Source organism: Delphinapterus leucas, chromosome 15 (assembly GCF_059928025.1).
Source record: "Delphinapterus leucas isolate spDelLeu-1000000601 "Yukka" chromosome 15, BTC_Dleu_Yukka2, whole genome shotgun sequence".
NCBI classification, from domain to species: domain Eukaryota; kingdom Metazoa; phylum Chordata; class Mammalia; order Artiodactyla; family Monodontidae; genus Delphinapterus; species Delphinapterus leucas.
The window spans coordinates 73,065,793-73,078,246 of record NC_143143.1 but is presented as its reverse complement, the minus strand read 5'-3'; the positions used below and the strand labels follow the sequence as shown (position 1 = coordinate 73,078,246).

The window sequence follows — 12,454 nt, the reverse complement described above, 5'->3', positions numbered from 1 at the left end:
AGCAGCATCTCTTGAGTGGACGGGAAACGTTCATGTCCATGAGCTCATCTGACTCACAAACCCTGACGGGGAGGCACTGACTGTGCCCGTTTGACGCATAGCTTCTGTGAGGGCAAAGTGGAGACTTGAACACGGGGCCTCAGGCATCACCTCTGGAGCCCTTTCACTCTTCCACTGCCTCCTGAGGGGTGGCAGGAAGGCAGGACCCCTGGTCCTCAGGCCCACTCTCCACTCACTCACCTTTCCCCCCCTTCCCTCTTTGGCAGCAGGAGCCCCTCAGGCTTTTGGGGAGGGAGGGTTTCCTGGCCCCCTGGGTTGGAGCGGGTCACGTTGCATTGTGTTCATGACCATGTAGCTCATGTTGAAAATTAAAGTTTTTGGCTTTTCTAACGTGGCTTTCTAACGTGACTGTGTGTTGACGCACTTCTCTCTGGGACACTAAAGGCCCTTAGTTTTAAGGATCTGAGTGCTCTGGGATGTCAGCTTTGTTAACGTCTCCTTACGGGGCTGGGGCCTGGCCCAGGAACCCTCCCAGAGATGCACAGGAGGGAACAGGGTACTGGGTGAACCCAGTCATTTTACAGATGTGGAAACTGAGGCCCAGGGAGGGGATGAGACTCCCCGAGGTCACACTGTGGGTGATTGGCAGTACCCAGGTCTCACAGTTCCCAGAAGAGACTGTGGTCCAGGTGCCCCCGTGACACGGGTGTCAGCAAGGCCCCCCCTTATCCCAAAGTGGGGCTGGCCAAGGACAAACAGCATCAGGTGTGGGGGTGGGGCCAATTCCACTCTGCGCGCCGAGTAAGAGAATGAGTAATCATTTAAATAGTGCAGAGATTTGCCCACTGGTGCACGCTGGACCGTAAAGGTTGCCCTTCAGTCCGTCCGATCCCCGTGCTTCTCGTAGTGGGAGCAGCTGGCCTCACTGGTAGGATTCCAGTGTTGGAAGTCATGCATTTCCCCACAACACGGAAAGCCCACCTCTTCACACAACAGAAAAATGGGCACCTGCTTCCGTTCCGCAGGGCTAGCTAGGGACATGGGCCTGTGGCGAGCCTCTCCTCAGTGGCGGGTGTGGCCACGCCTTCTAAAACAATTTGGATCACAAGTGGTTTGCACCTACAGGGCGAGTTTAGAGTCATGCTTGTGCTTATGATGCGACTTTAATACATTTTTGGAGAGGAGGGAGGGGCTTGCCACAGAAGGAAATGAGAAACTACTCGTGGCAGAGGACGGCATTGAGGCTACGGCCCCTCACCCCTCTCCGAGGTCTGGGGAGGGTGTACTGACAGGTGAATCCAGACCCTCCGGCTCTAGGATCGACCCCCAGCCAGGGTAGGGCTGTCAGATGGACTTACGCCGGGCCAGGGCCCTGCCTGCCCTGCAGCCGCCGCCGCCGCCGCCGCCGCCTCCAGCCCCAGGGCTCGCGGGGGGCGAGAAGCCCAGATTGTCGCGGGCCCGCAACTCCAGCTGGTGGATGCGGTAGGAGATGGAGGTGGAGCCGGCGGGGTGGGCGGGGTGGCGGGGCAGGGCGGGGCCTCGGCTCTCGGGCGCCCCCCGGCGGAGCGGGCGGGCAGCACGCTCGGGCGCGTCCGCGCTGGCCGCCAGGAAACGCAGGACCACCAGGTTGAGGAAAGCGCCGATGACCGTGAGCCCCAGGAGGATGTAGAGGAAGCTGAAGACCACGTAGGGCGGCTTCCTCTGCAGCGCCTCGTCGTTCTGCAGCGCCACGAAGTCGCCAAAGCCGATGGTGGTGAGGGTGATGAAGCAGTAGTAGTAGGCGTGGAAGAAGGTCCAGCCCTCGAAATGCGCGAAGGCGGCGGCCCCGAGGGCCAGGGTGGCCGCGCACACCAGCAGCCCGGCCACCACCATATTCTCGGTGGACACGTGCGGCCGCCGCAGGCCCAGGCAGCGCTTGGCCGCCAGCAGGAGGCGCCGCATCAGCGCGTTCAGCCGCTCACCCAGGCTCTGGAAGGTGACCAGCGTCAGGGGGATGCCCAGGAGCGCATAGAACATGCAGAAGACCTTGCCCGAGTCCGTGCCCGGCGCGGCGTGACCGTACCCTGAAGGTAGAGAGGAGGGGAGGGTTGATGAGAGTCCAGCTCCATCTCACACTCTCGCCCGCTGCCGGGTCTCTCTCCCCATCCCCCATAGCCGGCAGAGCATCTTGAAATGCTAGTTCGAACTAGGTCGTTCCCCGGCTTTAAAAACCTTGCATGGTTACTCATAATCGACCCAAATTGTAAACAATCCAAACGTCCCTCAACTGGGGAATGCATAAACAACTGTGGTACATCCATACAGTGGAATTCTTTTCAGCAATACGAAGGAATGAACTACTGTTTCCTCAGCAACAAAGGATGGGTTTCAAATGTATTCTGCTGAATCAAAGGAGCCAAGCTCAGAAGGCTACCTATTGCATGGTTCCATTTAAATGACATTCTGGAAACATTCTGGTAAAACTATAGTGACAGAGAACAGATCTGTGGTTGCCAGTCCTCGGAGTTGGAGGTGGGGTTAACTAACTAAAAAAGGACATGACAGGGGACTTCCCTGGCGGTCCAGTGGTTAAGACTCTGCCCTTCCAATGCCGGCAGCGCAAGTTTGATCCCTGGTCAGGGAACTAAGATCCACATGCTGTGCAGACAAAAAAAAAAAAAAGAGGCATGACAGAATTTTGGGGAATGATGGACATGGTTCTATGTCTTAATCGTGGCTGCAGTTACAAGACAGGTTTTCATTTGGCAAAACCCGCAGAAGTGTACACTGAAAAATAGTGAATTTTAATGTCTGTAAGTTGTGCCTTGAAAGAAAAAAAAGCAAAATCTTTTGTGTCTCCCCAGTCCCCACAGGGTAAAGTCCCAGTTCTCAGGTGATGTCCAAGCTCCTTCATGATCAGGACCCCCCCTCACCTCTCCAGCCTCGCCCCATTTTGTTTCCCCAACCAGGTTGTCCTTTTCTCATGGTTCCCTTCCCCACCACGATCTTCTCCCCCTGTCCCAGTCCACGTTTCCCTTCCCAGATCCTGCTCCAAGCCAGCTCTCACAAAACACCTCTTCAGTCGGGTGGAGCTCCTCATTGAGTCCCCTCAGCTGTTGTAGGGGACGTAAACATGAGTGGGCTTCCCTGAGTCTTGGCACACCGTGCCATCACCATGGAAATACTGGATATGTGTGTCTTCCAGGATTGAGAAGCGAAAGCTTTCATGGTATTCTCAAAGGGTCCCATAACCCAGGAAAAGTCAGGTGGCCCTTCCCCAACAGAATATGCCTCCTGTAGCAAATTAGCTCCATCTGCCAAAATGTAAATACACCTCTGGCCTGTGCAGTTCCACACCGAGGAAGGTAGTCCTCCAAAATACATACACGTGCAAAGTGATGTATGCGTGTGAGTTGTCATTGAAGCACTGTTGGTCATAGTGAAAACTGAGAAACAGCCTAAGTGTCCCATCAAAAGCAGCCTGGTTAAATAAGCCACAGCGCCATTCAGACGATGGCTGTGCTTCCCACGGGGGGCAATTTTGCCCCCGAGGGCACAACTGGCAATGTCTGGAGACATTTTTGGTTGTCACAGCTGGGAGGTGGTGGCTGTGTGCTACCGGCATCTAGTGGATACAGGCCAGGGTCCCGCTTAGCATCCTTTGATGCACAGGACAGTCCCCACAACAAGAATAGGCAGCCCAAAATGTCGCCGGTGCTGAGGCTGGGGGGCCCTGCTAGTCCGCCATGAAAAAGAGGACACAATTCTTCAGGGACTGATGTAAAAACATCACCAAAATATATGAAGTGAGAAAAGCAAGAGGCGAAACCGCATGTATAATATAATGTATTATAACATGTTTGTGTGTGTGTTAAAGGAATATATGGAGAAGATATTTGGAAGGATCCTCAAAAAGCTGATAACTGCATTTGATCCAGGGAAGGGATCCAAGGGTTGAGGGACAGGGAGAGAGGGAGACTTCCTTTTCATCCTATACCTTTTGTACCCTGTGTGCATATATAACATTTGAAATATCAACCATATATATATGTGTGTGTGTGTGTATATATAAAATATTATATATATATATATATTTAAAGATCTATGGCTCCACTTCCATGTTTTTACTTTATGGCCCTATCAGTCTGCCTCTATCTATTTGGCGGCGGGGGGAGGGGACGACTCTGCTGCCACTAGACAACTGTGAGGTCCGTGAGACCAGAGACCATGCTGGTCATTTCTCTGTGTCCCTGGTCACCAGTGAATGCCCTGCACAGAGCCTGACACAGACTAAGGGCTCAATGAAAGTTTAATCACCAATGATAGGGACTTCCCTGGTGGTGCAGTGGTTAAGAATCTGCCTGCCAATGCAGGGGACGTGGGTTCGAGCCCTGGTCCGGGAAGATCCCACATGCCACAGAGCAACTAAGCCCGTGCGCCTCAACTACTGAGCCTGCGCTCTAGAGCCCGCGAGCCACAACTACTGAGCCTGCACGCCACAACAACTGAAGCCCACGCACTCTGGGGCCTGCATGCCGCAACTACAGAGCCTGCGTGCGGCAACTACTGAAGCCCACGCGCCTAGAGCCCGTGCTCTGCAACAAGAGAAGCCACCGCAATGAGAAGCCCACTCACCGCAACAAAGAGTAGCCCCCACTCACCGCAACTAGAGAAAGCCCGCACGCAGCAACGAAGACCCAACGCAAACAAAAATGAATAAAATTATTAAAAAAAAGAAATGAAAGAAATAATCAATGATAATAATGATAGACCAGATTGAAGGAGGTGCTAAGTGTGAGACAGAGGAGCCACTTTAGGAATAAGAGGCCGGACGGTACTGTTTCTAGCTGTTTGGGGGTATGTCAGGTTTTGACAGAAAGAAAAATGAATAATGGTAATAACTAAACATGCTAGGTACTCTACATGGATTATTTTATTTAATCGTCCAATGACTGTATGAGATGATATTATCCCCATTTTACAGATAAGGAAACTAGGCTAGAAGGAGGAAGCTGCCCAAAGATCACAGGGCTGAGCTATTAACCACTATCCTCCATAGCTTCTCGGTGCCTCTCTTCTGTCCTTACAGAGCTCAACTCCTAGATTCTGGCGCCTGGCTCTCCCTCTGCAAGGCTGGCTTATGCAACCTGGACCACACAGCCAGTGCTGGCGCCCCCAGGTGGCCAAAAGAGGCAAAACTGCTGTTTCCACAGTCCCTTCCCCCCACCCTCCCAGATGCAGGTCAGAGGGGAGCAGTCAGAAGAAGAGGCCAAATCCAGCTGGGAGGACTCCAAAAAATGTGGCGGAAGGCAGAGGAGGTGGATAGGGTCCCACACCACTGGGCACAGTAACAGGGAGGGTCTTAGGCTAGGCCAAGATAGGCAAGCAGGGGTGCCCACTTTGACAGGAGGGGTCAAAAGGGCTGAACGGGAGCTGGGCCCACAGTTGGCAAATAATGAATTGTTATTATTGCTAATTAATAGTCGCTATCTAGCCTCAGGCCTCTGCTATGCATTTTACACAGCTGGCCTCACTTAAACCTGGTAATGACTCAGTGAGGTAGCAACAATTGCACTTTGTAGTTGAGGAAACCAGGGCTCAAAAAGGTACAATCAATTGTCGGAGAAGGCAGGAGGCAACAGAGATGAGAACAGAACTCTGGCCGATGTAACTGCAGAACTCAGGCTTCTAACTCCACTGCTAAACGCACAGACTCACATTGGCCTGCAAGAGCATTACGGAGGAACTTTCTCCACGGCACTGCAGGTTGGTGGTCTAAGCCCAAAGGGACACCTGGACACCCACAGCTGGGGCCCGGGGAGTGTCTGGCACCCAGCCTGGAGCCCTGCAGAACCTGCTCCTCTCCTTTTCCGCTTCCCCAGGCTTAGGCTCAGCAGGTACCAGCCAGACAGTAGCCATGGCAACGGCTGGCGGTCCAGATACTGCAGAGGAAGTGCTCTGGATCCCCGAGGGTGAGGTCCAAAGCTGGTGGTAATCAGTCATTCCTTCAACAAATATTTATTGAGTGTCTACTACTGGCTAGGCACTGGCCATACTGCAGGGACTAAGACAGAGTAGATGCCCATTCTCTTTTGTGTCATAATACAAAAAGCAATCTTTTTTTTAGTGCTTTCTATGTGTCGGGTCCTGTGCTAAAACTTTCTGCATATATTATCTCCTTAATGATAACTGTCTCACTACAGCCTTGAGATAGGGCCTATTAGCACCCCTATTTTATAGAGGAGAAAACTGAGGCTCAGAGAGGTTAAGCAAGTGGTCTGAGGTCACACAGCCAGCGTGATGCAGCCAGGCAAGGAAGCAACTCCAGCCATTTGGGCTTCTGGCCCCATTCCATCCGTCTGCCAGCCCCTGGGGCGTTTTCTGACACTCCTGCGGGCCAAGCCTCTTGGCAAACGGGACCTACTGGCTCCTCCCAGCCTTGCCTGCGTGGAACGACAGACAGCCCATTCGACAGAGGGAGGCGAGTGAGGCTCGGCGAGCTGAAATGACTGGTCCAAAGTCACCCAGGTGGACAGGGGCAGAAGTGGGATTCAAACCCAGGGACGCCGCGGGCAGCTGGGGATGGAGCGACCGCTGAGGGGAGGCGCCGGGGCCGCTCACCGATGGTGGTGATGACGGTGATGGCGAAGTAGAAGGAGCCGGCGAACTTCCACTGGCGGCCGGCGCGGTGCGGCTCGGCTTGCCGCGCCAGGCGCTCCAGCTCGCGGTAATCCTCGGTCGAGAAGCCGTACTTCCTCCGCAACTCGCTCCGCTTCTGGGCCAGCAGCCGCTTGCGGCCGCTCTCCGCCTCGGACTCGAGCGCGTCGAAGACGGCGGCGCCCACCAGCAGGTAGGACAGGATGCACAGGATGAGCGCGGCGGTGCGCACGCTCTGCTTCCTCATCGCTGAGCCCTGGGCCCCGCTCGCCGGCCCGGCACCCTGCCCGCCGCCGCCCCGTCCATGCGCCCCGACGGCCGGTCCGCGCCCCACGCGGCAGGAGCCAGGGCTGCTTGCGGCTGGGGTGCGGTACCCAAGGGCGGGGCCTCGGCGGGGCGGGGCGAGGGGGCGAGGAGGGCCGAGAGGGCTCCTGCATCTGCCCCTTCCCTGCCGCCTCCCGCACACCTGCCTTTGTTTACCCGGTGGGGCCCCGGGGCTAAGGTGTCTGCAGATAGCGACAGTGGGAGCAAAGCGCCCAAAGCCCAGGTCTGCAGGAGCCCTGTCTCCACCACTATCTCGTCCTGTGACCTTGGGCAAGTCATTCATTTATCCGTTCGGTCAGTCATCCAACAAATATTTACCAAAGCACCTACTGGTGCAAACAAGATTCCTGGTGTAAATAGACCTGATATCCTAGGATGGAGGGTTGGCTAAAAAGCAAACACACAAAGAGATAATTTAAGAAAAGTGTGAGAAAGAAGGAAAACTTCTTTTCTTGCGGGGGTGGGGGGGATTGCCAGCTAAGGTTGAGGGGAGAAAGCCTCCCTGGGGAGGGACTGGGGCGGAAGCGTCCAGGCAGCAAGTGCGGGTCCTTTAAGCAGAGAAGCCAGTGTGTCTGGAGCCACAATAATTGGGGTGCTGGGGGAGTAAGGGTGGGAGTGGGGATTGGAAGGAAGACAGAGAGTCCACTTCACACAGGGTTTTACAGGCCCTCCCGAAGGTTTATTCTTCAGTACAATGGAAAACCCTAGAGGGACTTCCCTGGAGGTCCAGTGGTTAAGACTCCACGCTTCCACTGCCAGGGAACTAAGATCCCACGTGCCACGGGGCGCAGCGGAGAAAAAAAAGAAAAAGAAAACCCTAGGAAGGTTGTAAGCAGGAAAACAGACACCAACAATCTGATTGACATTTAGAAGCAAAAGCATTCTGGCTGTCATGTGGGAAAGGGATGGTGGCCCAGAGTGAAGGTCAGTTAGGAGACTTCTTTTTTTTTTTGGCCACGCTGCCAGGCATACGGGACCTCAGTTCCTGAACCAGAGATCTGAACCAGGGCCCCCTGCAGTGGAAGCACGGAGTCTTAACTGCTGGACCGCCCGGGAAGTCCCCAGTTTGGAGACTCTTGTCGTCCAAATGCGTGCTTAGGGTGGCCTGGAATCAGGGGCATCGCCCTGGAGATGGAGACAAGCGGGTGGATCTGAGATGCTGGGGCCGGGGGTGGAGCCGGGCACACACGGCCAGCCACATTTCCCAGCCTCCCTCGCGCTTAGGGGTGTCCATGTGACAATGGAATGAGGACAGAAGTGACCTGTGCCACCTCCAGGCCTGGCCCATAAAGCCCTCCCACACGCCATGCCCCCACCTGTCTTCCCCAACTGCAGACTGAATGCGGACACCTAGTCTTTAGGAGAGGACAGAGCCACGGGGTGGGAGGAGCTGGGGTGCAATGACACATTGCAAAGGGTATCCCAAAGGAACACCTAATTTGAACTTCTGTGGCATTAAGCCCCTGACGTCTGGGGTCCATCTGTTACCACAGCTAGCGTTACCCAGATGCGCACAGCAACAGGACTTGCTGAGGGGTTGGGTGTGGAGGGCGAAGGGGAGGATAACTCAGGGATGATCCCGGGGTCCTTGGCCTGAACAGCTGGGCACTCGGGGCACCTTCCATTGACCTCACTCCCTGAGGAATCTGCCCCTGCCCACCCCCACCCCCCCAGCACCAAGGCGACACTCAATTCAGAGTCCTGGGTAAGCCTTCATGGAGAGTCTGGGCAGAGCACAGGCAGCCTCTCCTGCAGCTCTCTGGGGCACCCACCTTCCCAGGTCTCTGCTGCAGCCTTGACACGCATCACTTGTCCCCCTGTGACCATTCCAGCCCCTCTTCCTGCAGCCCCTTTGCATTTTTCTGCTCCAGCTCCATTAAACTTTCAGCTCCTTGTGCAAACTCTTGCTTTGCTTGGAACAGTCCTCCCCCTGGCCCATTCAACAGCCAACATTTATTGAATGCCTACTAGAGGCTAGGCATTGGTTGAAGCACTTTACATGTATTCATGCATTTAATCCTCACAACCTCCTTATGTGATAGGGGCTGCTGGCTAATGCCCTATTCATCCTTCACCTCTCCCTTAGTTGGACATCTTTCCTGACTCCTAAGGTGTTCCTCCTCTGCTCCTCGAAGATTTCCCGTGCTCCTGCCATCTCTCATCCCTCCCACTGCTTTGTAATTCTCGTGTTCCATATATGTGTCCCCCTGAGGACAGGGACCCCATCTTGGTGCCCCGCCTATCCCCAGCAACCGGACCTAGCACAGAGCACACATCCAGTGATCGTTTGTGGATGAACAAGCAGCAGTATCAGCGTGTAGAGCGTGGACTCTGCACCTCCACTGCCTGGGAGCGTGTCCTACTTTCACTTACCAGTCGTGTGAACTTGGGATGCCTCAGTTTCCCCAGTTTAAAATGGGGTTAGGAAAGTTCCTATCTCATAAGGTGCTGTGGTCAGCAGAATAATGGCCTCCCTGAAGATGCCCACATCCTATCCCTGAGACCTATGAATACGTTACGTTATGTGGCAAAGGGGAATTAAGGTTGCAGATGGAATTAAGTTTGCTAATCGACTGACCTTGAGATGGGAGATTATCCAGATGATCTGGGTGGGCCCAATGTGATCCCAAGCATTCTTATAACTGGAAGAGGGAAGCGGAAGAGGGGGAGCCAGAGAGATGCAAGGTGAGAAGGACTTGGCCTGACGTTGCTGGCTTTGAAGATGGAGAAAGGGAGCCACATGCCAAGGACCACAGGTGACTTCTAGAATCTGGAAAAGGCAAGGAAACAAATTCCTGCCTAGAGCCTCCAGAAAGGAACGCAGTTCTCCCAATGCCTTGATTTTAGCCCAGCGTGACCCGTGTAGACCTCCATCCCACAGACCTGGAAGGTAATACGTTTGTGTTCAAGCCGCCAGGTGTGTGATAACTTGTTATAGCAGCGATAGGGCACTACTACAGTGGTTGTGGGGATTAAATAAGCGGGCAAATGTGCGGCCCTGAGAGCATCGTCTGGCCCCGACAGCCCATCTAGAAGTGTTAGCCAGTGATGCAACTGTCACAACGGAGCGAAGGCCCAGGTCCGCGGGATGCTAGACTCAGTTCCTGCCCTGACTCAGTTCTCGGGCAGAATTGGGACCCCGCGCCTGGTAAGGGGAGCCTTGGACCCCTTCTTCCCCTGAGAAGCTAGAGGGGGGCAGCTCAGCAGCTCCGAAGCAAGTGGCTGGTGCTACTGCCTCAGCTTCATTTTTAGCGATGGTGTCAGCAAGTTTGATTTTCTGATTCCTGCTCAGACTTCAGAGGAACAGAAACCTGGCCTAGAGTCTCAGAGTGGGCCCGGGTGGGGCACCAAGGATCTATAGCCCGAGAAGGGCCTGAGCAGAGCTTATGGGGCCAGTAGGGGTGGAGGGAGCTTGCTCTCAGGGGAAGGGCTGGGTCCACCCCGGGGACAGTTGATGAGTCCTGGTCCTGAGCACAGCTGGGTCAGTGAGGGCTGGGTTTAGATTCCAGCTCATTCACTGTCTACCTGGGTACCTGTGGATAGAAGCCTTCTGCTTCTCTGCACCTTAGTTTTCCCATGTGAGAAATGGGGGTGATGGTCAGGCCCACCTCCTGCATTATAAAAGACACCATATGTCACTTTCCAGGTGCCCAGGAGCCACTTTTCCTCCTTTTTTACAGCTGACTGCCTGCTGATGTCAGCAATTCTTTTTCCAGAAGCAGGGGCAAGAGACTGTGGAGCGCTGTCCGCACTAGGAACGTTCACAGACATTGCTAAGGGAACCTCACTCCCCAGTGCAGGAAGCCGGGCTGCAGAGGAGAAGAGACCCCGCTTGCCAAGTCCTCACAGCCAGGCAGCGGCTGAGTCAGAACTTGAACTCAGGGCTGTCTGGCCCCCCAGGGTCACGATCCTTCGGATACACGGTGCCGCCCCATTAGGCAAGATGCTGGGGGCTTTATCACCCTCTAGTGGCCTCTCGGATCTCACTTTCCTAATCTCTAAGGTGGGTTTGAGGAGCTCTGGCTTCCCGCCGCCACTGTTGTGAGCATCTCATGAGACGAAGCTGAGAGGTGCTTTGTCAGATGGGTCCGCTGGCGGGGGAGGTATTACTGGGGCCACGAGGAGCTGTCTGGCCCTGCCAGGCAGGTGACTCTGCCCTGTGCTTGGCATTTTCGGTTCTGCAGCTCTATTTTAAGCCAGAGGAGGTTAGAGTTTGTTATGTGTGTTTCTCAGCTTGGAGAACAGTCAGCTGAGCAGTCACCAAAAACAGCAACACCCCAAGGCACTCCCTGAAGCTCCCCTCCCTCCGCCTCTCCCTCCCTTCTTTTTCCTTTGGGAACCTGAGGGGACCTAGTGATTTTCCTCTGTCCCTTCATGCCAGAGTCGCACGGGGACCCATCAGTGAGGCTTGGATCTTCTTCTTCCAGAGCTGCAAGTTTGCCAGCCTTGAGGACAACGAGATAGGTGATTCCAGGCCCTAACTGGGTCCTCTACACCTTTCAAAGTGCTTCACGTCCCTGAGAAGGTCAAGGTCCTTCTGAAAGCTGTAGGAGCCAGCAGGCCTTGTCATTCCCACATCAGGGAGAGAAACAGACTCAGACAAAGAATAAAGGCTGCCGTCTAATGTGCCACATGGTAGGTAGGACAGTGGTTAGGAAAGAACGTGAGTTTCTGAGTGAGCCAGACCTCAGTTCTACCTTGGGCAAGTGGCTTCACCTTTCTGAGCCTCAGTTTCCTCATCTGTGACATGGGGGCAAAAGTATCTGCCTACCAGTGTTCCTGTGAAGATTAAATGAAAGCATGAAGGGGCACTCAGCACAGATTAGGTGCCTAGCAAATGTTAGTGCCCCCTCCACCCAATTAATTTCTTCTTTTCCTTTTCTACACAGCTTATTCCCCAGACCTACTGAGATCTTAAGGGATTGATTTTTATAGTTAGAATATAGTTCAGTAATTTTCCAGAAGGTCAGAAGCCCTGGCCATTTTCCCTGATAAGATCTCTCATCTCTCTTCTAAAAGAATGGATTATTTTGACCTCAGGGGATGATAGGTACCAGCTCCTTCGAGATGGCAGCTGTGGCTTTTCTGTAACTTGAGCATCATTTAGGGATCTGGGTTGCAAGAAATTAAAAGCTGCCTCTTGCTAATTTAAAGAACATTATAGGTAGGATTTGGCGGGGGTGGGGGGGCTCTTCCAGAATCTTCCAGGCACTGGAAGACAAGCTACATGGCTTGGGGGACCCAGAGAGATGGAACCTATTGCCTGGGAAACAGCATAGCCACACCCATGTGTGGGCACCATGGTTCCCAGGCTGGTGAAGATATTAATTGGGGAGGGTAGGGGGGGGCAACAGATGACAGCTGTCTGAGCATGCCCCTGTCTCTGGCTGTTGGGACCCTCCAGGGCTGCTCAGAGGATTCCTAACACGTGTTTGTGGCCATTTGGTTGGAGCCATTGGGAGTTTGTTCTTCACCTTCCTAAGGATGGATATCT

The 12,454-nt window shown here is 54.2% G+C and overlaps 1 protein-coding gene across 1 annotated transcript; it reads right to left on the bottom strand.

Annotated features, from left to right (window-relative positions):
* Window positions 1-1,195: 1,195 nt before the first annotated feature.
* On the bottom strand, window positions 1,196-6,972 carry KCNK15 (potassium two pore domain channel subfamily K member 15). Its single transcript, XM_022592949.3, has 2 exons — window positions 6,601-6,972; window positions 1,196-2,063 (listed from the first exon to the last, which is right to left on the bottom strand). Exons 1-2 carry the CDS (start codon window positions 6,881-6,883, stop codon window positions 1,345-1,347), a joined length of 1,002 nt encoding a protein of 333 aa, XP_022448657.1. The 5' UTR covers window positions 6,884-6,972; the 3' UTR covers window positions 1,196-1,344.
* Between the last annotated feature and the right edge of the window lie 5,482 nt (window positions 6,973-12,454).